The 26,149-nt window shown below is 45.9% G+C and overlaps 1 protein-coding gene across 1 annotated transcript in view; it reads right to left on the reverse strand.

Moving 5' to 3' along the window:
• Positions 1 to 17,019: 17,019 nt before the first annotated feature.
• Positions 17,020 to 26,149, reverse strand: part of ADRB2 (adrenoceptor beta 2) — a 39,626-nt gene continuing 30,496 nt past the window's right edge. Inside the window, exon 2 of the mRNA XM_085298074.1 lies at positions 17,020 to 20,769. Coding sequence (XP_085154200.1) covers positions 20,735 to 20,769 — 35 coding nt within the window. The 3' untranslated portion in view covers positions 17,020 to 20,734. The remainder of the gene's footprint in view (positions 20,770 to 26,149) is intronic.

Raw genomic sequence — 26,149 nt, forward strand, 5'->3', positions numbered from 1 at the left:
CCTAGTTAATGAAGCTTACTTGTATGATTGCAGATTGTGAGATTTGAGAGCTGGAAAAGTCTTATTTCAAATAGCTCACAATTATCATTTATTTTTTTGTTAGTTTTTGTGCTCCCAGATCAATACTGCTTTTAACTATTTCAGATTGGAGGAAAAGCATCAAAATATGTTACTGTTTCTATTCTGTTCTCATATGAGATACAGGATTAGATCACTTGCTCCAAGATCCCAGTTATTTTTATGTTAATGATTGCTCCAATGGCAGGGATCTTTTCATTTCTGATGCCTTTTACAAAACCAGAAACACTGTAAAATGCTAGTTAAATTAAAACTTGACTTCTTGTATTATAATATGCTGGTTAATTTAGGGGATAAGGATTTGGAAAAGGATATGGATAAAGCATTCAAAATATGATATGAAAAGGAGTTCATTTAAGCCCTCAGAAATAAAACAGCACAATTTTTTTGCACACATCCATCTTCACTTTCAGCTGCAGGCATTGACAGTGGCTGGCTGTGTAGGAGAATGAAATTGCCCAGGCTGCGCCAAGTTAATGATGTAGAGTGAGGTTTTTTTTTTAAAAAAAAACTCCTTTCATCAGACATTTTTTTTTGTTTTTTTTTTCCAAGTTTCACCAGTGGTGAGGGGAAGGAACTGTGCAGAGAAAAGGAAATCAAAGTATTCACAGAAGAGAATTCAGGAAAGAAAACCGTCTGCTTCGGTCCCCACATATCGAGAGGCAGTAAGGCAACTCCTTAACCAGGCACAGCATTAAAGACGAAAGGGACTTAGGGACCTCTGTGGAAAACTCTTGGAAGCTATCAGCTGCTGTGAATGGCTCACATCAAAGCAAGCATCATACGCGGCCACSTCAGCCAAAACCCCACGCTCGTGGAGGTGAGGCACGCAGGCTCTACCAGAGCTTGGCGGAGAATGGCCTCTGACATACGTCCAGTGCAATGTTTCTCCCTTTTGGTATTTGGGATATTTAAAACCTGTAAACGCAACTTATATTCTCAAAGCAAGCTTGGCTTCTTGCTTATTGTGCAGTCCCACCAGAACAGCTAAGTAGGTTGAAGTCTGCCTTGAGTTATCCCCTTGCCACCATGCWGTAGGTGGCAGGCCCAGCCCCTGACAACTGGCTGTCCTCAGGAGCTGCACAGCGATAGAGCAAGCATCGTTTGGTCCTCGGGGATGATGTTAGCATGATGTCTTTTATCAGCTAGATGGGCAGCAGGAAGAAGCCTGGAAGSTTGTCTGTGGTCCAGAGGATCATCTACAGTACGGCCCAGACAGAGCCTAGTGGGGGAGACCAGAGGGAGAAACCAAACCAAACACAAGACATGGGGACCAGGGCATCTCCTTGACAAAAGCTGCAGGRTCCTGCTCCAGGTTGCTCTAGGCCAGTGGCCCTCATCCTTTGCGGCTGCCCTCAGGGACGGGCGATGGTGGGAGTGGGCTTTGCAGGGTTCAGGTCGCACTTACAACGGCTGCATCAATATTCATCTCTTTGTAAACATAASCTGCCCCTGCTGCTTGGAGTCACTTCAGATTATTCATATTGATTCAGCACTGTTAATGATTAAATACAATGTTCTTCAAAGCTTGCATTTAACAGGAAAGCTTGATTGGATTTACTGTTTTGAAGTTGGGTGGGGTGTTTTCAGCTAGAYTGTTGTTTTTTTCTTTTGCCTTGTGGAACATTGTGTCATTCTGTAAATCAAGAATTACCTTCTTGGCTTTTAATAAAAACTTTCCATCTCTGAAGGATTAACRTCCTACTGCTTAATTAGACTACTAATACACTGTACACCTCACCATCATCTCCACACCCCTCTCTCTACACAGCCATCACAGGGACAGCAGCTCCTGCAGACCCGTGAGCTGCCGGACACTGGATTTTTTTTTGCTATCTCTTGTTTCTTCCAGTGTAAGAATGGCAAAGACTGAAAATACATGGCTGCTTCTAACTGACAGAGATGACATTGAAATTAAAATGTCCAGTGAAACTGAAGTAGATAGGAAGAGGTCAGAGGCCTCTTGAAATACAGCATTAGCAGATACAGACATTTTTCTCACCTCAAAGTTTAATCTATAAATCACTTGCCACCATAGAAAAATAGACTTTTTGATATTAGCATGGATTTTGTTAGGAAACGTTCTGAATTCTTTAAGCCTTCAGCATCAAGTATTCCTGTTTTCAGAATCTGCTTTTCTGAAATTAAATAATGTTGGACATGGCTGCTGTTGACACTCATATCTCGGCTTCTACCATTTAGRGAAAGTAACAATTAGAAAATTTGGTTGCTTGTCCTGGGTAGTATTTTCCTGCCTTTACAGAGAAAGTCAGAAGCCGAAATGCAAAAAGAAGTGGAATGAATTTCTTGATGCTTTCAACAGACTACTAGCAATGCTGGGAAAAGAAGCCCGCTCCCTGAAACCCCAGTGCAATGCGCTGTGCAGTTTTGCCTTCCAACTGTTCCAACAGGAATCCATCCATCCAAACACCTTCCACCCCTCGCTGAGTCTCAGGCTCTGCAGGAAGCGTCTGAAGGTAAATATCCTCCTTACTGAAGGAGGAGCACATTTCCATGCAGGCCCAGCAGAATGCAATCACTATATMTACCTGGGGCGAGCGCTATGATAGAGCCAGGGCATAGTTTTACTGAGATTAGTTGACTTTTTTTTTTTCTCATTTTGTCTGTAAGTGACACAGCCGACAGTGAGACAGACCACACACATTAAGAAAGAAAAAGACAAGAGGATGACACAGTGGTGAAAYTGCTGATTTGATATCTGTTAGAGATAGTTTAAAACAAAGATAAGAAATCAAAGAACCAGGGCAAAAAAGCACTGACCTGACAAAATACAGAAAACCTTGGAGAAGCAGCAGAGAGAAGACAGACTGCAATTCAGCAAGATCAAGACTCAATCTGCCCCCAGGAGCAAGAGAGACCAACATTTTCTGGGGACTGTCTGGTCAGCAGGAATTCCRAATGTAATTGCCCTGGGCTGGAGACTCTGCCAGCATTTCCCCTAATCATGTGCTAGCCTCAGCCCAATATYGCATGCATCAGCAGTAAGATGATTTCTGTGCACTCACGGCCATGTATGTGATACTGCTGTCAAGTCTCTGCACCAAGAAGACAGAGAAATAAAAGTGACCCGGAGGTCTGAGGTTACATCTGGTTAGACTCAGTAAGATGAAATCCATTTCAGGATCTCTAATGACCCTCATTCAGCAGTGTCACTGTGGAGCCAGCACATTAGGGACACCTGTCAGGGCTGTTTTAGGAAACAGAGACCTCCTGCGTGGTGCCCTTCCTCCTCTCTGCACTGAGCTCACATCATGTCAAATGAGGTCTGCTGGAGCAGGGCATGCAGAAAGTTTTGATTTTTAATGGAAAGCCTGGATGAGAAACAGACTTTCTGAGCCCCTTTGTCACACCCACAGAGGTCTGGACTCTGTGGGTTTATTTTTGGTGTCCTCTGGCCAGCTTCTGCCAGCGGACTTTGGAACCAGCTTCACACCTAGAGCTTTCCATATCCACAGGGACAAAAAATGGATTAAAGCTTCTTCTAGAGAGCTGCCACCTTCTCCCTTGTGGAAGACAAGTCAGGAGCAGAAGGAAAATGAGAGCTCAGTATCTAAGCATGGAGGAGACTTCCCTTCAAAGCAATGAAGCAGATAGTGTGCTGGTTAAACAGAAACAGGCAAAAACATTTGGGCTCTGACCTGCTAAAGTGCAAAATGCTTTGAATTTTAGATGTGGATCCTGATCTTACGCCTTTCATGAGGCTCAGGATGAAATCCCTAGGCCTGCAGCCTTAATGCCAAGGAAGGGTCTAGCCCAGCTCTGTCCCATTATACTTGGCACTCAGCACATCACTTGGAACCAGGAGGAAAGTTGTGAAGAYTGGGTTTGCTCTTCTGTGAGAGCTATTTCTGGAACTACTTTACCTTTCCTCTTATTCACTTCTGCCACAGGTTGCAGTTCCCTTGGGTTTGAGCAGAAGTAGGCTGGCAATAGGTACCTCAGCACGAGCAGTTGGGTTTTGGTTGCAGCATGTCTTATCCCTGCAGAGCCACCCACATTGGGAGCACTGCAAATGCAGCATGCTTTGTTTGATTCACAATCATCTGGGGAAAAACACATAGCAGAGGAACAGAATGTGTTTTAAAACAAGGGACTGAAGACAGACCTGTGAAGTGTTCCGTATGCAAAAGCAGGAGAAATCCTTCCAGCTCAAAAAAGAACCTGCTGTGATTTGCATGTGAAATGAACCCTTGGTGGAAGAAAGTAGGTGTACAATTTCTCATCAAATCACTGGATCAGGCAGCCAAGAACACACTTTTCAAGATTATATTGCAGTTAATTCAATTTAACATCAGAGACTCCGTTTTGTTATTGTGCCATTATCTCCTCCAAGGTTTCATCAGACTCCAACCATCTCTTTAGAGTTACTATTTCCCAGCACAAGGGAAGTCAGTACCATGCAGCCAGCTCCCTCGGCAGCAAATTATGAAGGCAAGTTCTCCTTCTGCCCTTTGCCAAACCAGAAGCAAGATTTCTCTTACTAGCCTTTAAAACCAAAAGCCAAAAGGAAAAGAAACAGGAGGAGAGTAAGAAATAGGCAAATGAAGGTGTTAGTGCTTGATTTAAGAGATGCCTCATTAGCTCACTAACTTCACTGGCTGAACACAGTCCTGAGTGCCACAGGAGCCAACACTCCTTCAGGTGCGGGCACCACCCTCGCTTCATCCTCAGCCCTTAGGTACTGCCCCAGAGTTGGAGCTTTTGCTCCCTTTAAGGCTCTGCTGCAGCACTTTGCAATTATAGACAAGGGACATGAAGTCAGCCAGGCTTAACCAGCCAGACACACTCTGCAKCTTGATAAATTTCAAGAGCAGTTACTGTTTCAGCCCTTTCGTGAGCCTGGTTAGGATATATTATCCACCTTTTGCTTTCAGTCTGTATCCTTCTTGCAGGTGTAAACCTCAGGGAGGTTATTTCTTCTTTTCACAGGCTACAGGGCAAGATGCTCCAGGGTGATTTTTACAACCAGGAGTGGGATTTTTCAAAACCACTTGTGATTTTGGATATGCAGCTCAAGACCACAGCCAGTCTGATATGGGTGATTCAGTAAGAAAGCTAATCCTAGAGRCAGTTAGATTTATGAGGGGTCTGACAGAGTCCTGCCTGCCAGCAAGCCTGTTTCCAGCCACCTAGCATGGTGCTATTGAGCTAGGTTTCTAGCTCTCTTTAAAATCATCTGGAGACGAGCAGGCAATGAAAGCACCCAGAAACCCCTCCAGGTTCCTGATGAGAGGACCCTTATTCAGCAAGACTACAACCCTGTTCAACACATCAGACATTATTAGCACCATGCTCTAACCAGCTAAGCTAAACCTCCATCCTACCCAAGACAAAAAACCAAAAAAAAACACTCATTTTCTTTACTGCTGCCAATATAACAGTTGCTTGGAAATCCTCCCAATTTCTCCTACTCTGGTTTCTTTCCCCTCTTCAAGTTAATCTTCTCTGAAGCATTGAGGAATGCCAGAATGAAAATCAAGGTCAGTGCAAGCTCCAACTGTACCAGTAGTAGTGGGTATGTTCCCATAACATCTCCCACTCCAACCGGCCAGGAATCAAAGACAAATTCTTCCTTCGCAAAGCACTCCCTCGCTTCAGCATTTCCCTCTCTTAAAGCCTTCACCTTCTTCTCTGAGCTGAATTTCAGAGCAGACCCTCTTAACAATAAATCCATTAGCATTTCTCTTTCCTTTTTATTGACCTACAAAGCTATCTTGAGAAAATGGAGCACTACCTCCAGTTTCCCCTGCACTGTGCCCTGAACTCACGGAAGTCAGAACTGTAGATTAAGATCAGCTGAACATTTAAAGACTCATCTGTGTAATGAGCAGCAGCTGGGAGGAAAACATGGAAGGCAGCACTGGCTGCCCAGGTGCAAATGGTTTTGCCAGAGCCTAGCCCTGGTTTTATTCTACTGCTTATCTAGGGGAGCTGCTAGGTGACCTGAGCTGTAGGGTTATGGCTGAGGAAGTTTGTTCTCTGTCTTTTATTAGAGCTACTAGTGTCTCTCTCTCTCTGTTAGGCATTCCTGGTGACCTGTGCGTGCCTTCCCTGGCTCTAGTGACCTTGTGTTCTTGAGGAGCTGGTGGCTGAACCAGCTGCTTGTGGGCTGCAGGAKAGAGTAAAGCTGAGCCCTTCCAGGGCTGGAGGCTGGATGGGGCCTGACTAGTACAGTAAGTGAGGCTGGTGGGGGAACTCAGGAGGCAGGCAACTTATTTAACGAGCTGCACACTGCAGGCTGAACCCCTAGGAGACAGGAAGGCGGCTTGCTGCAGTTTGCCCCTTCCCCTAGATTGGGAAGGGGAAGTGAGACACTGTGCTAGAAGAAGGGGGTGTTTGGAGACTGTTCTCTCTCTCGGAGGTAGTAGAGCCATTAAAAGATTTGCTGTGCAGCCTATATTATGCAAATTGCACTGCAGAGCTAAGCAAGGGGGTCTGGCTGTCTGTACGCTCCTTCTTTTTTGGTTTTAAATGCCATCCTAGTTGTTGGGATATCTTTGTGGCTGATGCTAAATTAGAAATGAGTCCCTACAGGAGTTCTGTCAGGGGAGTCTGTCCCAGTCCAAGCTGCCATGGAAGAGCCCTCAGCAAGCCCCTGCCACAAGGGAATAGCCATCTTCATTGGTCGGATGTAGTTACTGTTTGTGGGGGAGACCTATGGCTCAGCTGCTAATGTAAAAAATGATCCTCCTGCTTACAAATCCTATCACATCAGCAGAGACATTTATGTCACAGAAGGCTGCACTAATCACTAAAAGACAGAGAAATATATCTGCCACTAAAATTTATCTCTAAATTTGATCAGGGAATATAGATATGTCTCAACTATCTACATCCTAAGCTGAAAAGAAATTTCTTACTCAAAACTCTTGTCTTTTTTCCTTACTTTGTCTTTGAAACCATTGAGGGGAGGGGGGAAATGGAAGGAAACAGGGAGACCTGCATGGGTGAGGCTTGAGGGTTCTTTACAGGTCCCTGTCACTCCATCCCTCGGTGCACACCACCCAAGCTGAGTTGGTAGGAAGGACTGCAAGCACCTTCAGCTCATGTTGCTGTTGTGTCTATGTTCAGGCTGTAACTGCTCTGCACCTGGTCTGCACACCCAGGACAGGACAAGAGGGGGCTGTACGAGAGGGACCAGGTTGCTGAGAGATGAAGGTTACAGTCAGGCATGAAGGGCACTTCTGTCATCAGAAAGACATCTGCCCACAGCGGGACAGAGTCACAGAGCCTCCTCCAGCAGGCGCTGCCTGGGAAAGATTAACCCCCAAAAAGGGGATGGAAAAACAGCCCTGACATGAACCTGCATTCCCTGGTGGAGAGTCTGGAGGAAAATTCAGACACAGGTGCAGGATTCAGTGAGTCAGGTTCCTTTTTCTCCCCTTTAATAATACCACTGAGAAAAGGGTTCCCAGGAATTTGGACTGGGTTATGTGAGGTCACAGGGGAATCTGAACAGGGGAGGTTTCCAGGAAAAAGTAGAGCTTTAATAACTTGCTAGTGGGTCTGGTCCTGGGATACTGCAGGGGCTGGAATGATGTTGGATTTACACCTGTGTAAATAAGAGGGGACATCTTGTTTGGAYCTGACCTACAGAGCATCCGCTTGCTCAGCCCTCCAATAAACAGGTACATATAGACATAGTGGTAAAATGTCCCTAAAAGAAACACCCTTCCTAGACCACCTGCATCTCCTAGAGCTCCCGTTGAAATCTTCATATCCAGAGTTTTTCAATTCCAGAGGAAGACAAGCCAGGCAGTAATGTACTGGAAAAAGCTGTAATGGGTGAATTGGTTCTGCAGAAAGAAATCCCCTCAGCCTGTCAGAAACTCTATTTATCTCCTGAAGTCTTTAGTCTCAGTTTCTCCCAGGGGAGCATTAATGGAGCTCATTAGGAGCACCATGACAAACAAAACTTTGTCACATGCCAAGAGGGCAGGCAGGACTGCCAGCTCCCTTGTTCCCCCCCGCTCCCCGCAGACACGAAGGGATGCCTTGTGCTGCAAATGCCATATCAGGGGACAACATGACAGTGCCGCTCAGAGACCCGTCTGCTCGGGGGCCATGCAACAGGGCTATTAATGCAGATAAAACTCATCTCCCTTGAGGTACCTCCTGTCGCTGGTGAATGGGAGTGAAGTCAGACCAATGCTCCAGTACAAAAGCCCTTTACCAGATGGCATCCTACCCACTTCCCTGCTGGAGGAGGAGGGTCAGAGACTGCAGCCCAGCTCCTTGGCCAAGGGTGCAGCTCCTTGCCTCGTTCTGTGTTCTGCACCCACCTGGAGGCATCGAGAGTCTGGTCCAATGCTGGAACAAATCTCTGCTGTCGTTGCACCCTGTCCCATAGAAATTCACACAGCCTTAGGCTTCTCTGAGCATCACCAGCCCTCCAAGAGTCACACATAGGCACTTGGCAGCCCCAGATAATGGCAGGCCTGAGCACTGGTCTCCTCTCCCAGGACAGCGTTGAACTCTGCCCTTGCTGCCAGGGCTTGGGGGAGCTGCTGGTATTGCTGGCATCTTTGCATATCCCCTGTCCTTCCTGCTCTTACTTACCCTGCTGCTGTAGATGGTTCCCAGCCTTGAGCTGGGCTAATCCCAGCCCCTTCTTTAGCAAGTGCTAGTTGTCCCATCAGGCCTGGTCCTGCTCTCTTGCCTGCTTAGCAGTATTGGCTCTCAGAAGCCATCTCTATGCTGTATGATCATGCTCTTGTTTAGGTTAAATTACTCAGCTAYTGACTACATTAATTAGTCAGATATTGACTCATCAAACTGAAGAAAATGAGCAGGGCTATCACAGTAACTGCTTTATTACTCAGTCTGTTAAAAGAGAACTGCTCCCCATTCGTTTACCCCCCAAAAGCTGAATATTCAAAAGGTCAGAAGGATGTCTCAGCATGAATCAGCCAGGAGATGTATACCTACGATCAAAGGGACTGTCATTCCAATTAACAGCCTGGGTTCTGACAGCAGCAGGCRTTTTATGTATAGGATATACTTTATTCATTGTTTCATCTCCAGATAAGGCCTTGAGAGTCCAAGTCTCCCTGGAAGTCTTTCTTTTCAAGTATTCCTCCCCATCTCCCTGGCTGTTGCAGATGTCTCTCAGCTAGCAGGAGCAGCTCTATAACTAAGGGTGTAAATTCTCCCTTTCCTCTTCTTTCCTTCCCTAGAGATACTGCTTCTTATGTTCTTCTCTTCTCTTCTCTTCTCTTCTCTTCTCTTCTCTTCTCTTCTCTTCTCTTCTCTTCTCTTTTCTCTTTCTTTAGATTAATTAAAACCACCTCATTTTCTCACTGCAGCTGCCTGCTGAGACCAGAGTGAGGGAGCTCAGAGTGTTAGACTGACAGAGAACTGGGCCCTAGCTTTCGGATAGCAAACAGGTCCTGATCAAAGCAACCAGAGGCAAGTAAGCAATGAATGCATYCTTCCTCTGCCCAAGGGATGGGCTCTGTGTTGTTAGAGGTACTCAGCACTGCTTTAAAACACCACCTATCCTGGGAGCTGGCAGAGCAGATCTTTGACTGATCTAACTGAAAGGCAGCATGGATTTATTTGAGCAAAGCAGGAGGAATAACACTGAGGAAGCTAGAAGAGACAGAGAAATGCTGTTGGAGGCATACAAGGACTTGTGTGATCCCTGGCTTCAGGATGCCAGGCTGGTGGTCTCCACTAGACATGCGGCCCCAGGAGTGAGCAGTATCAGCATGGCCAGCAGCCTCCCCACAGCYGCCCCTCCACCCCTAGCTCCCCACGGGAGAGCAGGGCTCTGCCCCAGGACAGCCAGCCTTCATTGTCCGCAGAAAGAAACCACAGCCTGAAAGAAGAGGTTGCTTGGAGTGGGTTAAAGTCTGTACGCTCCACATGCAACAAATGCTCCAAGGAAATAAAGATGGGCTATTAATACTCTGCATCAGTGCAGGTTCCTCACAGACACCCAGGGCACCCACATTAATTCCCTATCAGCGCATTAGGATTCATGTGGGCACAAGAGGCTGCACTGGAGAAATGAATAGTGATGAGGCCATTATTTAATTGGACTTTATGGAAACACTGACTTCCCCCCATGTAATATTAGCATAGCCAGCAGCAATGTTTCACACAGGCCAGGAGGGCTAACCAAATCACACAGGCTTCCAAGTACCCAAATCTTTGTGGATACAGGCCCTTACCCAGTGTAAGGCTCTGAATCCCTGCCTGATGGATAGGAAACCACTCTTGTATAGTTGTGGTACTGCATGGAGACCCCCTCCCTGGTCAAGGATATGGCAACTTATAGGAAAGTAAGACTTGACAYCACCTTTGCATTGAGTCCAATGTCCTGTCTCCCATAGTCACAYCTGACATCCCAGAGGAAGATAGGGAATACACAAACAAGTAAGCCCTGGCCAAATGCACAAGGTTTTCCTGTTCCTCAGCCAAGTTAATAATAGAGCAAGATTCAAACTCTGAGAGCCACATATTTTAAGCTGATCCCAGTTCATTGAGGAGGGCAAATAGACAACGCACAATAAGTTGGTTCCCCAGGCCATGGGAAGGTGGGAAGGCTACTAGGGAAAGCCCCCCCTTGCATTGCTCTCTGATACCCTCATCTGGTTGAATCTGGAAGCTCAGCCTCCCAATGGGCAGGACAAAGCCCCAGACAGGTCCCCAGCAGCATTTAAGGCAAGTGTGCGGAATTTGAGACTTAGAGTGCCTAATCTGCCCTTAAAGAAGAGGTAGGGGACATGAAATGTCTTGGGAGGCAATGTGCCCTAGGATAGATGAGGACTGTGTTTCTTCTCACTGTCCATGTAGAAGACTAGAAGGGAGAGAACTGAGCTGGGAGAGTCCTTCTGCAGCCTGCAGCAAAGAAATGGAGGTATAACTGAGCTTTGCAGGAAATAMATTCCCACACGAGGAGAACAGCAAGGAGATAAAATGGCTTTGGAAGGGGAGGTACAGCCCAGACGGCTGCTCCAACAGGCAGCTGTAGGGTGCTGAGTTAAGGGAATTCACAGTGGAGAAGGCAGACTTTAAAAACATTTGCTTCCTTCAAAGTTATCCATTGAAGTGGTTTCCTATTAAAAGTAACCCTGGAGATGCAGCTGCCAGTTTTACACCGACTGGCCCCAGTTGGCTCTGCAGTCCCCAGCTGTGACTTGGTGATGCTGCTCTGGTACATTCTGTAATTGTTAATCAGCTCTATACCGTATGCAACCACCCCAGGAATCGATGCTTAAATAAGCACAGGGAAGTCTTAGCTAATGAAATGGGTGTTCATTTCTATTCTGGGGACCAGCTTGTTCTCTTGTTCCTGAGAAATATCCTGGATTTATCTCTGTACTGAAGTGGAGGCAAGTGTGGCAGTTGCAACCCTCCAGCTCTGCATCGGCTGAAATCTTTCCCGTGACACATTTAACACAGCATCCTGCACTGAAACCTGTCTGCTTTCAACATTACAGCCAGCACTGTATTGCTTCACAGCTAAGGGGCTTGAGGCCAACAGCAATGCTGGCCACTGTATTTTTCTGGCGAGGGCAAAATGAAGGAGTATATGCAGAAGTATATGCAGGATAGGAGTAGGTCTCACAAATCAATTMCAAAGAGTAAGAAAATGGGGACAAAACCAGAGTCATGATCTTCTCCTGAAGTTTCAGAACATTTTTTCTTGAAAAACCTGCTCCTCTTACCTTCTGCACTCCCTTTATATTCTTTGTCCAGTTCCATCTTCTTCATCCACATCAGTGTTGCCAGCTTTGTTTTTACTGTCCCTTTTTGAATGATTCCTTTGGCTGGGAGGAATGCACCTCCACTGCCAGTGGATGTGAGAGGTGACGGTGACCGTGTCTGCATGGAAAGAAATGCTAACAAAGCTTTCTGCTATTTAGGATATGACCTGAGCATCGTGTGGGCTAATGGTCCCATCTCCCTGTAGGACTCAAAAAGAGAGAGGCAGTCCCAGGCAGAGTCAGGGTTCCAGGCAGCAGATGACACGGTGTGTTTGCTCCCAGAAGGTTGAAAACAACACTCTGAAAGCTTTCCAGGGACTTGCCTGCCAATGTATCTTAATTAAAGATGCCAGCTTTGGAGCTCCTCTGCCATCCATGAGTGCCACCACATGATCTGGCTCCTATCAACACAAAGCTTTAAAGCTTCTCTTTTGTTTCTTCTGGTCTCTGGAAAGACTGTCCCTTTTCAATTAATCCCCCTCGTGCCAGAAGAAGTTTCTCCTCCACTCTTGTCCTTTTCTTCCTTCCTTCAAGTGCCCATCTCATTCTCTTTCTTGAGCTGTCCTGCTGAAGATGCAGGACACTTTGCTCAGTGTCATGTGCAGAGAGCAGCCTCAGTGCCTGCCATTATTGACAGCTGGTCGTATGTTTGGGGCATCTTGCTCCGTCACCCAAAGGCAGCAAGGGGAGGCCTCAGAGGTGAGGTCAGCTCTTCCTCCCCCAAGGCTGGGGCAGTACTTGTTGCTGAGCGACTCTCTCCGGGTGCTCTCTCCTCATAACAAGCTCTTTTGAATTTTGGGCACGCTAATCCTTCCTGCCCTCAAGCACACTCCAAAAATAGTGCTGAGCCCCCGCTGAACACGCAACCTCACGAGCAACAGGTGCTGAGCTCGGGCCCGCGGTCTTGTGGCTGCCGGCGGGGCTGTGCAGAGCGTGCYGCCTGCCTGGCCTTGCGCCTGCCGGCCCACGGGAGCTTCGGTGACTCCCACCGGCTTTGGAGCTGTTTTGGGGCAATTGGTGGAAAGTAAAATGTACCACACTGCCATATAGGCTTCTTCTTCTTTCTCTGCAAGGAACAGTTTGGCTTGAAGATTTTCCACTTGGCCCTTTTCAGYTGGCATTGCAGTCAGCCCGGAGGCGAGCTCTCCCACAGAGCTTGCATTTTATCTCATGTAGTGGCCTTGCAGATGAGGCTGCTTTTTCTTGGCATGGTGCTGTTTCCCTGTGCCTCCCTGCCAGCTGCACCTCCTGCCACAGCTCCGTTTGCATTAGTGACTGCGCACAGGTCGCAGCACACAAAAACAAGCAAGGTCTCGCTCTTTTCCACCCTTCCTGCCAGAAAGCATGCTGAGCCTGGCTTCCACGTTGGGGGGGGGGGACCCACATTGCAACCAACAACTCGTCTCTCAGCCTGAAACGTGGAGCTTAGTGATCTCAGTAAACAATAAATGGGTAAAATGACAGGAAGCACATAATGAAAATCAATCAAGATATGATATAGTTTTTGGCTGAAAGAAGTTAACAGCTGAATGAAAGCAACGAACACCAGGGTAGCCATCAAACACCAATGTCTGTAGCTCTGCAAGGCCTGCCACTCACCTCTAAAGTGTGTGGGCTTGGGGCTGACTCCTGGARATGTCCACGTCCTGGCTGCAGTACAGCCGAGCAGTGTGGTACCAGGGCTCCTGTCGCCCAGAGCTCATTTTCCAAGTGGGACTCTTGAACTGTTTACCACAACCATCCAGAGTCTGTACAAGAACCACCATGAAGTACTCAGCTATGGCCACAGGATGGAGAGCTGAAAGTGCCATTTAGACAGCCACAGTTTTGGGATTAGAGAGTGAGATTCCATCAAAACCATTTTTTTTCTCAAGAATGCCATTTATGATTACACATTTATAAGAGAATCTCTGAAACACGGCAGACTTCATTTTGGATTGATGCATTCATTTTGCTTTGGTTTGACGATAAAAGAAAACTGAAAAATCTAATTTCCTCTTCATTTCATTCTTCCCTGAATGCACTTGCCTAGACAATGTTAAGGGTGTTCTCATCTCATTTTTCCCCTCGCCTCTTTTATTGTTTTTTAAAAAATCACAAAACTTCTCCAGCTGATGGAGTGTAGGAGAAAGTGCAACAACTCAAAGTTCAGTGCACTCCACTTACTATGAGAACAACAACGGAGAGGAACAGTGATGGAGATGTGATTTACTTAGTTAAAAAAATCTGAAATTATTTTGCAAAGACAACAAATATTCCCTTAAAAATAACCAAAGCCTTCCTGAAAGTCTGCCTTCACAAGCTTGGTGTTTGTTGTGCAATTGCTTTCTAGTTCTACAATTCTTTTGCATGTGTTTCTTGCAAGAATCAGCTGCTAATGCTTCTGATGGGCTTTTTCAGCAGTTGAGCATGTGGTGGGAAGCAGACAGGAACGTAAAGTTCTCCAAAAGGGCGTTGCTTTATGATAGTATGATAACCAGAACAGCAGAGCTCCCAGCTTCCTTGGTATCAACATTGCAAATGCAGTTAGGTTGTCTGTAACCGTGGAAGCCTAGAGAGCCTTTCCTTTGGCTTTGATGGGCTCTGAGCAAGGATTAGCTCTTAAAAAAAATTGAGTCCCCACAGAGGCTGCTATCAAGACCAGCAAGAAAATAGTTAATAGCAGCATTAGATATTTTTTCCACTTTTTCAGCTTCAAGTCACAACAATTTTCAGAGAAGCAGAATCAGCCTGGTGTTTGTAATGTCTGGATACATTTTGCTGTTATTTTTTGTGTTTTAATTACCATAATTTCCATTTCTGTAACACCCCTTCTTCCTGTTTTTCATTTCCTGCTGTCACATGACAGCCTGATCTGTGCAGATTCACAATTTTGTTATGAATTTCACTGACAGACATGTACAAAAGAGAAAAGCAGACAAATAGTCCAGCCTCCATCACTTCCCTGACTGATGAGGCAAAATCATTCCCCTCAGCACCAGAATTCTGCAATTTAAATGTGACCCTTTTTATCAATTTCCATGGAGACCAAAACAGAGTGTCTGAGATTTAAAAGTACTCTCATAATAATCAAAATTATGGTAAATTACTAGCATGAAAGTATTTAGTCTGATATTCACTCAGCTTTGTGCCTATAGAATTGAAGGCAAATGTGTCTGCAGGATCCATAAATCAGCTTCAGCCTCAGGAAGGCAGAATGGCACAACTTGGGGCTGGCTGTGTTATACAAGAGGACAAGGAACAACACTGGTGCTGTGCCAGCAGTACCCTTCGAGGTGGTGGCAGGCCAGGGCAGCGTGACTGGGAAGAGACACGTGCTCTAGAAGGCTGCATAAGGCAGGGCAAGCATCTGGTGCCCAGCTGTATGGTTTTAACAAGGATGCTAAGCATGTGAGCACCCCAGAACAAGTGGGAGCGACCGTAGCTCTCAGGTCAGTGTCTGAGCTGAACTACCATTTGTGACCATTTGGCCTCCTGAATGTCCCTCCATCCCCCAGGCAAACCTGTGCTCAGAAGCAACAGAGTCTGCAGAAGGGTATCCTACAAAGGTTGCTGGGGACAGAGAACCCTGCTTGCACAGCAGCGAACAGTACAAACCCCAAAGTTGCAGCTGGAGCAAGGGAATGGTTCTTTCCCCCATTTTGCTGACAAAAATCAACACTGGCTGCACGTGAAAAGCCTCTGACTCCTCTGCAGTCTCTGCTGTTTGCTCAGTAGCACAAACGCTAGCTGGATGTGGAGTTTTTTATTAACCAGCCTATATTTGCAAATTATGAGACTTCTCTTCTGTTGCAAAAGATCACAGTGCCTGAGCCTTGAATGGACAAACAGGCCAGAAACCAGGGAGCAAAGAGTGAGTCTGCAGCACAGTGCAGGTGCAAGTGGTCATTTGATTCTTGGAAGGATTAAATGGGCTCATAAAATAGCCCTATTCAGACAGCAGCATTTGTGAGCGCTGACATCTTAGCTTAACAAGGTTCTTCAGCAGTTTGAGAAAGCAGTTTTACATGCTGCTCTAAGGAGCTTTAAACTGCCATAATTCATGTTCATAACTCTAACCATGAAAGGATGAAGAAAAGGTTTATTGCAGTTATGTTCTGCAATATGATCTCCTCACAGTTCTTTTTTCAGGAGGGCTTTAAACTTCAGCCCTCCTGTCCTAAACTTCAGAAAGCTATTTGGACACATTGTGGGATATCWGGATACCACAAGATTGTGCTCTCAGAAAACAAAGCTCAGTGAATCACTTTTTGTCCAGTCCTGAAACCCAGGGCTGATCCCAGAGCTCAGCAAAACCAAATACAAATCTGAGGCATGGGCAAAACCCATCCTGTTAGCTCCCTGGAGGCCTACAGAGATTCAACAAACTTTATTAATGGTGGACATGCAGGTTTTTAGGTCCACAGCTGGCTGGCACAGAAGTGGCTGTGCCATAAATGACTTTGGAAATGGCCTTAGAAAGCAGAGCATGAGAGATATTGAGTGTTTTTATGGTACAGTGTCACACTACTAAGTGGATGTGTGGAACAGTGAAGACGTGCATGTGGTTACACAGCTCTTCTGTTTTGTTCAAAGCTGTGTCTATTCCTTGATGAAAGGCATACCAAAAACCTCTGGTATCTCTGTATGCTGGTCTCACCACAGGACCACTCCCAGGGCTATGTGGACCCGGACCTGTATTGTAGATGCTCTACATCCTGTGTGCGAGAGCACTGGAGAACAGGCTGCACGTAGAACACAAAGCAAAACCTTTGCCCTGAACACTTTAATGTATTAAGGCTCCCCAGGGCCTAAAATATTTTAAATTGGGATGATCCAAAGTAGCTGTGAGAGCTGTACCTACCAGACTGCTTTTCTGTGGCTCACCTCCTCTCTAGTCTTGTCCCCCAGCTCCATTCCCCCCACTCCTGGAGAGGCTGCACCTGTTACCTAGCTTGCATCAGCAAACTTTTTGAATAGGCCCTGCAACCTTCTCTGGTACATTTTGTGTTTTGATTCCCACTGACTTGTCTACTAGCATTCAGCTAACTCCAGGGATCTTCCCTCAAGCTATCCCTGCATCCAAGGAAGCACAATGACTTTCTACTCCTACCATCCAGGTACAGTCCCTTCTTCCAGCTCTGCATGATAAATAATGTAAAAAAAGGGAAGGGGAGAGAGAGTGAAAAGGAGCACTTTTCATACTTTATTTGTAGGAACAATTTGTTCAATGAGAACAGAGCACTTATAATCACAATAGTGCTCCAACCGAGCACTGTCCACACAGACTCCCCAAGCAAGCGCTCCATGTGCATTCGCTCTGAATTGCCTGGGTCTGCCGAGRGTTCGGGCTCCTCTCGGGGTGCAGGGCTCCGTCACTGTGTAGCTGTGGCTTCAGCCGACGGAAATGATTTCAGGCAGCACCAGAATAAACAGTGTCCAGATGCTCACCAGCACGACACAGACCATTATCCCCCGCCACGTGTCCTGGTATGGCTGCATGGGCAACACTAGGGAGTCACCCAGCTCCCTCTGTTGCACAGCTTGGTTTGGCTGAGATGCAGAATTTGCCGTATGCTTGCCCTTGCAGATTTTTGTTCCCTGCTGGGTAAAAGGGTGCTCACTGCTGACTCTGATCCACCTCTCAGAAACATCTCTGTGCTTGCCCCTTACCCATGCCATGCATGCCTTGTTAGATCTCATGCAAACTTTACAGTCTGCTGCAGAGACTGCACATTGCAAGAGGTCCTGGCTGCACTGCTGGTGGGTGCAGATCCCTGGCAAATCCTTCTCGGTCATATTAACAAGCAGTTAAGCTAATTCTGTGCCAAGATGTGGGAAGGACAGAGAGGAGCAGCAACCAGGGAGCTAAAGAGGTTCTTTGAGGAGGAAAGATGAATGCAGATCAAGTGGTAAAGCTTGACCAGGACATAAGGAACAGCAAGTATTTGAAGAGGATCATTAGGAATACGGAATGAAATTTTCTGGAGGAAATGCAGGTGTAATACTAATAGCAGCTCTCAGCTGGGACTACAGAGCAGTCTCCTGAGGGACAGCACAATAACCCTGGTGTCAGGGGCGTTTAAAAATAGACCCAGCACATCACCARTAAAAGCAATATATAGAACGAGCCTGAATGGCCATAGGCAGATGGCTTTGTTATACATCTTTTCCATCTCCAACTCTTATAACTCTGCAAGGAAGCAACAGCAATAAACAGGTCACTGCTTTCAGGCCATGCTGGCAAATTATCAGAGAAAGTGTATCTATTTCAGTTACTGCAAACTGCTCCTGCATAAGAGAAGATTTGTAAGAAAAAGAACTACAAAGATCCTGTGTGTCTTTCTAACCTGAAAACTAATCCCAAGGGCAATGTTTCCAGTACAGAATACATGACTAGAGCCAGCCAGGAATTTTCTGAGGAAACAAGCTTTTGCTGGGAAAGATTGCCRTTTGGCAGCCACACTGTTTTGGACAGAGCTTTGGTGGGGCATTTCAGAGGGAGGCATGAGGGAGAAATCAAGCTCCTGCCCCGAGCGCCCCATCTCTCTGCCCGAGCATGGGGGCTGCAGGAGACGAGCAGAGCAGAGGAGAGCATGCTTTTCTCACAGAAATGTTTCCTTTCTGCACTGGACACTGTTTTTTTCATGAAGCAGGATATGTAATTGCAAGTAGTTGCTGCCAGTGTGTGCCAGTTCTCAGTCAAATGGGTAGCAACAGCTAACGCTGGGATGAACTGTTAAGAACAGCTACAGCATTCGCTTGGAAAGTCTCAAGCTGGCCTGTCTCAAACTGGCTGTGTTAAATGAGTCTGTAAATGAATTATCGCTTCTGGAGAACACAGAAAAGATTGTCAGGCATTTAAACATCTGTGCACCCTTTCAACACACTGCTTCAACTTGCCCTGGCTGTGGATACGGCCCACTCAGAGCTTCTGAACGCAGGATGTATGTATAGTAAGTTTGCTTCATTATGCATTCCCCTCAGCACGAGGAGGACAAGATTTGGGGGTAAAGTAGGAGCAACTTGCAGAGAAACATGCCCTGCGCAGTCACAGCTGCAAATAGAAAATCTGGCTAGCAGGACTCTCCAGAGCTTATGCAGCCTATAGCTGTCCTGCTGTTCTTCCCAATAAGAGTGTTTCCAGCCTGTTCTTAATTCTCAATGGATCAAAATCCCACMGTCACCCCAGGCAACGTATTTCTGTTTTAACAGCAACCATTTCCTCCTGCCTCATATGCACGTGTTCCCACATCCTCTGTGCGTGCCTGGATCTGGCCCGTTCACAGCATACATCTGTCACACTTTGGCCCACGTATGCCTGCTTATGCGCTACTTGCCGTGTACCTTTGGCAAGGCCATTGGGCCCCCCACTAACCCTTCAGCCGGTTTGACCAGAGTTAGMAGACGCTGACTGCAGCCCCCGAGTCAGACGACCGGCAGTCGCAATGAAATGCTTGGCTTTTATTTCACTAAGCCAGTGAAGTGGGGAGGGCAAGCGTTCGTCCACACCATTTTACAGACACACAACATGCACTCTTTCCTCTTCTAGCTGTGGAAGTGCCTGGGGAGGATACTGTCTTAACAGCCTCTGCCTTTGCCTCAAGCAGCCAGAAAATAAATAAATAAATACAATTGCACGTGATAGAGGGGATTCGGTGCTGGAAGCCCAAGAGAGAGAACGTGCAAGATGGGACTCCCGGARGAGTTTGGTACCGGCATGTTCTACCTAGATATCCGGAGCAGGTCAGTGAACAGAGACCTGCAGCCTTGCAGCAGGGCACAACAGTCTGCAGCCAGGATACCATTTGCAATTAAGAGTTTTCCTATGGTTTTGAATCAGTTTTTCCTTTGATATCCTGTCTGAGATTCTTTTACTCCTTCTCTCCCTGTTTCTTTCTCAGCTGAATGAATTTTAAAAAATCCAAGATGCGGGAACTGAGTGTCCAGCCTGCCCACATGTTCATTTCAACAGCCACAGGAGAGGTCCAGATGCTCTGTAATGTGGGGCTCGAGTGTTGAAACTTGGCTCGTAAGCATGGCTAGTGATGACAGCATGTGACTCCTTGCAAGGCTCAAGCCTCTATCTCATCCAAGTCCAGGCACTCCAGTTTGGGATTTGTTGATATAAAGAGCATATGAAATCTATGGTTACGTCTGCACTATGCAGTGTAAGCCCCATTTAGCAAATGTACACTGCACTGAGCAGGATTTGCCCTATCCTAATACATCTGTCTTCTTGGGTGGGTCTGCGCCCCACGTGCAGTACATGTAGTCCTAAAGAGAAAAAGAGGCAGACAGGGAAGACACCAGTGAGAGAAACAAGCATAGAATAAATCAAAGCAATCTTCCACATGTCTTTTCTTCGAAGTCTTGGTTGGATTCTTTAACTCTGAGCCCTGGTCAGCCCATGAACAGAGCACTATGGGCATATCTTAGTGGWCTCTTGACCTGACTGTAAGGCACACGTAAGGCTGTAAGGTGACCTTGCACTTCTCTTCCAAACTAGCCGCTGGAGAGGGCCAGGTGGTCCTGATACCCTCTTTGCTTTCAAAATTGCTTTCCAGGGACAATGTGATAGGGAAACCCTGCAGCACCTTTTGTGCTGATTTGGACATTTACTTCCTTCCATTCCCAGGGCTYTTTAAGCTTCTTCTCAGAAAAAAAGGTGGTTTTGTATGCAGTCATGGAAAGTGCTTCTCTTAGTGCTCATCCCCCATCTGTGTCCTTTGCTGCTTGAAGTGCTGGTAGAGCTTTTCCTGGTCCTCTGTTAATCTTTCATCAGCTTCTCTTCCAGCAAGGCACCAGGGGCTATGGGTTGGGATGAAGACATTTGCCAAGGCAATCACTTCCCACAGCATCCCCAGTCTCAGAGAAGCAAGGTCATGCTCCTGCTTGATCTCTTTAGAGCCCTCATGAGCTCAGGATGGTGAGGAAGAGATTCAGCTCTCAACCATTCCTGGATACTCTGGGATCTCTGTGGGTCAGAGAAAGAAAAAAGATGCATCAGTTTTGTACAGTAGAGGTTGGGGGAGAGGAGATATTCAAACGCCAAACCCAGAAGAGAGGTTGCACTTCCCTGGGCCTCTCTACCTGCCTCAATGCACACCATGTCCAAAGACTGTATTTTAGCTTTCAGGCATTCACCTGCTATGCAGCCCTGCCATTGCACCAGCCACTGTCAAACACCATCTTGAAGGAGCCAGAGGATGGATGAGCACCAGGAGTCAGCTCACTCTCTTGGCCCGGTAAGCAGAGCTGTGCTATGGCTTCTCCCAGCCCACACTTGCCACCAAGTGCAGATGATCGGTGTGCTCTAGGTGGTGGRTGAGCTTCTGCTCCCACTGTTAGCAGAGACATTTCTGCAGTGATGTTGCACTCCTGGGTTGTGTAACTGAATGATCTATCAAACCATTCAGCAGGGAATACACCTGTTGGACAGCTGGGTGCTTTAGTACTTAAAAGGTGAGTTTCCCGTAGTAGCCACCAAAAAGGAGAGGAGTGCTTCCTTGCATGATGTAATGGAAGTAAATAGATGCATCTCCATATATTCACTCAGGCCAGCTGCCCAGAAGATCAGAACTGAAGTTCATCATACTTGCTTCTGGTTTTAATATCTTAAATATATGAAAGGGAAGAAAAGGGGATTTTTATTGATTGTGGGTATATCTGAATGAWGATGGACTTGTTAGATGGAAAAAATGGGAAGTTAATCTTCACATCGAGAAAAGAATAAGCACTTGATATGCCTGTGCTTTTGTTTATTTGAAAGTGATAGTTTAATAAATATATGTCAAAGATTAAGGTTGGGGAAAGAACTTTTAAAGACAGACTGAATATGAAGAAAGGAAGAAACAAACCATCTCTGTTTCTTGGGAACACAATGTCTCTCTCAGAATAATTTTGGGTGTCCAAAATGAAGTTATATTTCCTGAGTGAATGGAAGTTGAAATTCTGATATGAGAGAGAGGATTTGCAACAGTGTCAGTTGCCAGCACGTCTTAAAAAATCTATCCACACTCCACCTGCCCTGCAGAATGTCCGTCCCTCCACTCTTCCCTCTTTCCTTCCTTCTATTTCAGAGCATCCTTGGCTTCTGTGATGTCTAATCTCTGATCAGTTCTGCAAAAGTTGGGGCTTATTCTGCACCCTGATGTAAGCAAATGGGAGGAAGAGCCCTAAGTTTTCTGAGGCAAGTAGAAGATTTTGCAGGCTGCTTTGAGGAGCAGGTGGCAAAGCAGGAGTCTAGAGAAAGGGGTTTTCTGTGGGAATGACAGCCTGATGATAGCCAGCCCTGGGCCATGGGGTCAACTCAGCAACAGGAAAAATCTTTGCTCTAGGCACTAGTGACCAATAGGTCCTAAAAATCACCCAAAGCAGCAATGACATTTTCATAGACTTATTTAGACTTGAGATTAGGCTSCTGCAGTGATTAATACAATTAGAAAAGTGACTTTCTGTTTTCATTGTTTCAAAGGAAGGTAAACCCACCTCTGACCATGGCTGTGGTGTGCASGGTACACTGACAGGGGAGGATATATGTGCATGGGATTATTCAGTGATGGGCAACTCTAAATATTAGGGTATAATACTTAAGCATGCAKAGTTAAACCCTGAGCACAAAATCAATAGTACTCTGGAAATTTTCTTATTTCCAAGWGAGATTCTACAGTGCACAAAGAAGAAAAAAACGTATCTCACCTTTTATGTTTCCTCTTCCTGAAAAAAAGGAGTCTACAGACTGCAATTACTTCTGCTGGTGCAGGTAGTGCAGTGAAGTATAGACTGGGGCTAGCAACCATTAAACACCAGGCTATGGAGAAATGATTTGCTAAACCAGTGGGGTTTAGATATACTAATCGCACTAACATTTAGTTTTGCATACAGGGCACACTATCAAAACCTAACAATGATTTCACAATTGTGGTCCAGAAATCTTGCAAATCAGGAGCTTTTTAGAAAATCCTTGAGATTTCCCATGCAGAATAATAGCAGCTGCCACAACTCCAGCAATTTCCATAGGCAATCCAGCCCCATATAATCATGCAGTATGGAACCAAGGGCTAACGGCTTAACAGAGCAAGAATACTATACCCAAATATGAAGTAAAGATGAAATCAGTGACATTCTGCAATGCGGTATGCTAAGCATGCTGGAATTTTTCCAGAACAAAACTGGAATCTCAGAGCGAAGCTTCTCTGCCTTTTTCATCAAGCTGAAGCCAAAGGGCTCTTCTTCGACTCTCCTATAGATGGAGCTTTTAAGCTTATAAGGATACTTGAACCATGCAGCGAACGCCAAGGGCAAAGTCAGTTTTAGAAAGAGTTTATCTGGAAAGCAGGAGGGAATAGGCTGAACAAATTGCATGTCTACATTCAGAAAAGAGAGCCATGAAACAGAGCAAGGCTAGGCTTCTGACTCTGTATCCCTCAACCACTATGATTTAACTGCCTCTTTTTCTAACTGAAAAGAGTTTTGTTACTCGCAATGGAGCTACTAACCATCCTCATCCCTCACAGATCAGTYCCCAAGGTCCTGACTTAGTTCTTACTAAGAACAACCTGAGAGAAGTATACATTTCTTAATAGCTCTATGTTTCATGACTTCATTATTATAATTGTGATTTTTTGGTATTCTAAATCCAAGTCATGCAGATTAGTTTTGATAGGACACATAAGTCCTATGTCCTGTTTCTGCTCCCTCACTGGAGGGAAGAATGAGAAAATATAGGTTGCRTTCGCTTAGCTCTAATTATTTTCTTCTTTACTAAGTAACATGGGGCCACTTTCCACTTGAGCTGTGCGGAGAGAGAGGTGAGAGTAGAGTGCATGGAGGTACCTCCGAGCTGGCGCAGGTACCATCCCTGGTGAGACCAACAGCCTGGGTTCAACCTGGCTGTCCTGGGCTGCCTCACCGGACACCTCCACCTCACAGCAGGCATCGCTCTCTGTGACTGCACAGCAGGGCCTTGGGAAMCATCTCACGTACCAACTGCAGACTGCTTGGAGAATGGTCTTATTTTCTCTTGTCTGTAGATGATAGCTGTGTCCAGATCCTTGGACAGTAAGAAYTGGGAAGGGATGGGCTGTAGTTCTTCTCAGGGTTGTTTGGTTCTCCTGTTGGCTATGACCGCTGCCTGTGCAGGAGAAGCTGCTCTGGGTAGAGAGCTGGGTAAAGTATGTTTTCAGTTAAAAAAAAGAATCATAAAGAATAGGTGGGAGGCTTAGTTACCTGGGACTCTTACAGCCCTGTCCTGCTTTGTGACATCTCCAGGGTATCCACTGGGTCAAATGCACTCTGTCTAAACTCACTGACTTTAAAGCAGTTGTGCTACATATGGCTGCATTTCACTGTGTGCAAAGTGAGCCACTCAGCACAAATGCACACTATTAAAAAAGAAAGTCACTTAGAAACAATTAGAAGATTGGCCAGATGCCAACAGAAGATTGCAGGCCAGCTGGTGTAAATCAGCTTATCTCCACAGACTTTAATGCAGCAAGGCTGATGGTGGCTGAAGCAATCATTTGGCCCTGCACCTTCCCAACAAGCTGCTACCAGAAACCCAGACCCTCCATGCCAAAGTCTCYCTAAAGAGCAAGGTTGTGTGGGAAGCCCTACAGTTAACAGGTTTCAGCACAGGTTTATACTGGGGAGCAAATGTCTCTCAGAAGCAAGCCTTTATTTCACCTCTCCTTCTGCTAGAATCTGCAGTCTGCAGGCTGAAGCCACAGCACATCAGTTAGAGGGACCAGAACCTCTTTTACAGTGTTTTTCACTTCTAGATCTATAGAGACGAGGCAGGAAAATCTAGAGAAGTCATCCCTACATGACTGTCCTGAAATGGCAATGCTGCAAGATTAATCATTTTCCATAGAAGCATTGGTTTATTCTTTTTTTTTCACTAATGTACTATTTATGTGGAGCTCCCTGAGATTCAAACTGTGGTTAAGGTAAAACTTATTTTCATCAATATGATGCCAGTGAAATCAATGGACTTGCTCTCCATTTCCACCAGCATATCCCAGAACAAAACCTGGCCTGATGTTCAGTAATGTAGTGCTAGTACGTGCTGAACCCAACTACTTTTGCTCTTGTTCTGGTGTAAATCAGCAGCGATATGCTGAAGTCAAGTGGTCTAATTTTCCTTTACATTGCTATTACAGCACTGACGTCAGTGGAGTGCCTACAGATTTATGCTAGTGTCATTGAGAAAGGAGTTTGACCTAGTTGATTTACACCACTGTAAAACTGATGTGCAAGGAGAATTGGGTGTGCAATACACAACTCTGTCCAGGCATTGATGGAAGACAGGGCTAGCTACGCAAATAACTGCATAGCCTGAAGAATCCTTATTTATGGTCTCAGAATGTGTGCCGGTACGTAGGAAGGAAGTTTGGAAGATGGCAATTAAAATAAACAGTGTATCACTTCTCCTAAACATCTGCCTCGTAAAAGCACAAAATCAGATGTTGCCCTGGAATGCATGCTATTTACTGCCCCGGGTAACCCAGCGGGAGCGCAACTTGCCTGACCTCCTCCAACATTTCCTCTGCCCTGAGACCTGAATTCCTCAGAGTTCACAAGTCCAAATATAATTTTCAAAACAGAAGCCAACTGATGAAATCTTGCAGTCTCTGTTCCTGACTGATGTCTGTTTGCCTCTGGAAAACCTGGACTTGCTCACAAGCCAGACATGAGAGGATGGACCACCTGCATCCCATAAAGCAACAGATGTGGTCATGTACTGGGCCATGGCCAGGTGCATTCATCTTGCTATGCAGACAGCTGGATTTTGCTAATTTACATTTCCTTATTTTGTACCAGTACAACCCTAGAAGAGGTGAAAGACTACTGATGAAACCACTTTTGTTCAGTAGTCCTGCTAGATCTTAGGCTTGAGAGCAGCCATTCTGGAGGATAAAGAGCTGATGTGAAAATAGAAATGACCATTTCAATCAATGGGAACCAACTATACCCACACAGTTACAGCAGGACTTATAAGTGCCTCCTAAGGGATGTTTCCCAAGGATTCAAAGGAAGGACAAAGAGGGAGAAATTTCTCCCTTAGTCCTAGGCTATAGGTTGGCAATAGAATATTTTGGTGGTCTCTGCTGCTTCCTCAAGGCCATGGAAGGCCCTTCACACACTCATCCTTTGAGTGTGAAATGGTGGATTGGTGCAGTAGGGGACCCTTCAACCATTCTTTCTCAGCTCATCTCAAATCCCAGTTTACACGGATGAGCTCTACAGAATCAAGATCCAGATGCCCCTGGGGCAGATGTTGCATTGATATGCTCTGAAACCTTTAGAAAGCTCAAATACCCAAGAATATACCTCATTAAGAAGAGATTTGTTTC

Source organism: Rhea americana, unplaced genomic scaffold, assembly GCF_003343005.1.
Source record: "Rhea americana isolate MKP2758 unplaced genomic scaffold, rheAme1 scaffold_135, whole genome shotgun sequence".
NCBI classification, from domain to species: domain Eukaryota; kingdom Metazoa; phylum Chordata; class Aves; order Rheiformes; family Rheidae; genus Rhea; species Rhea americana.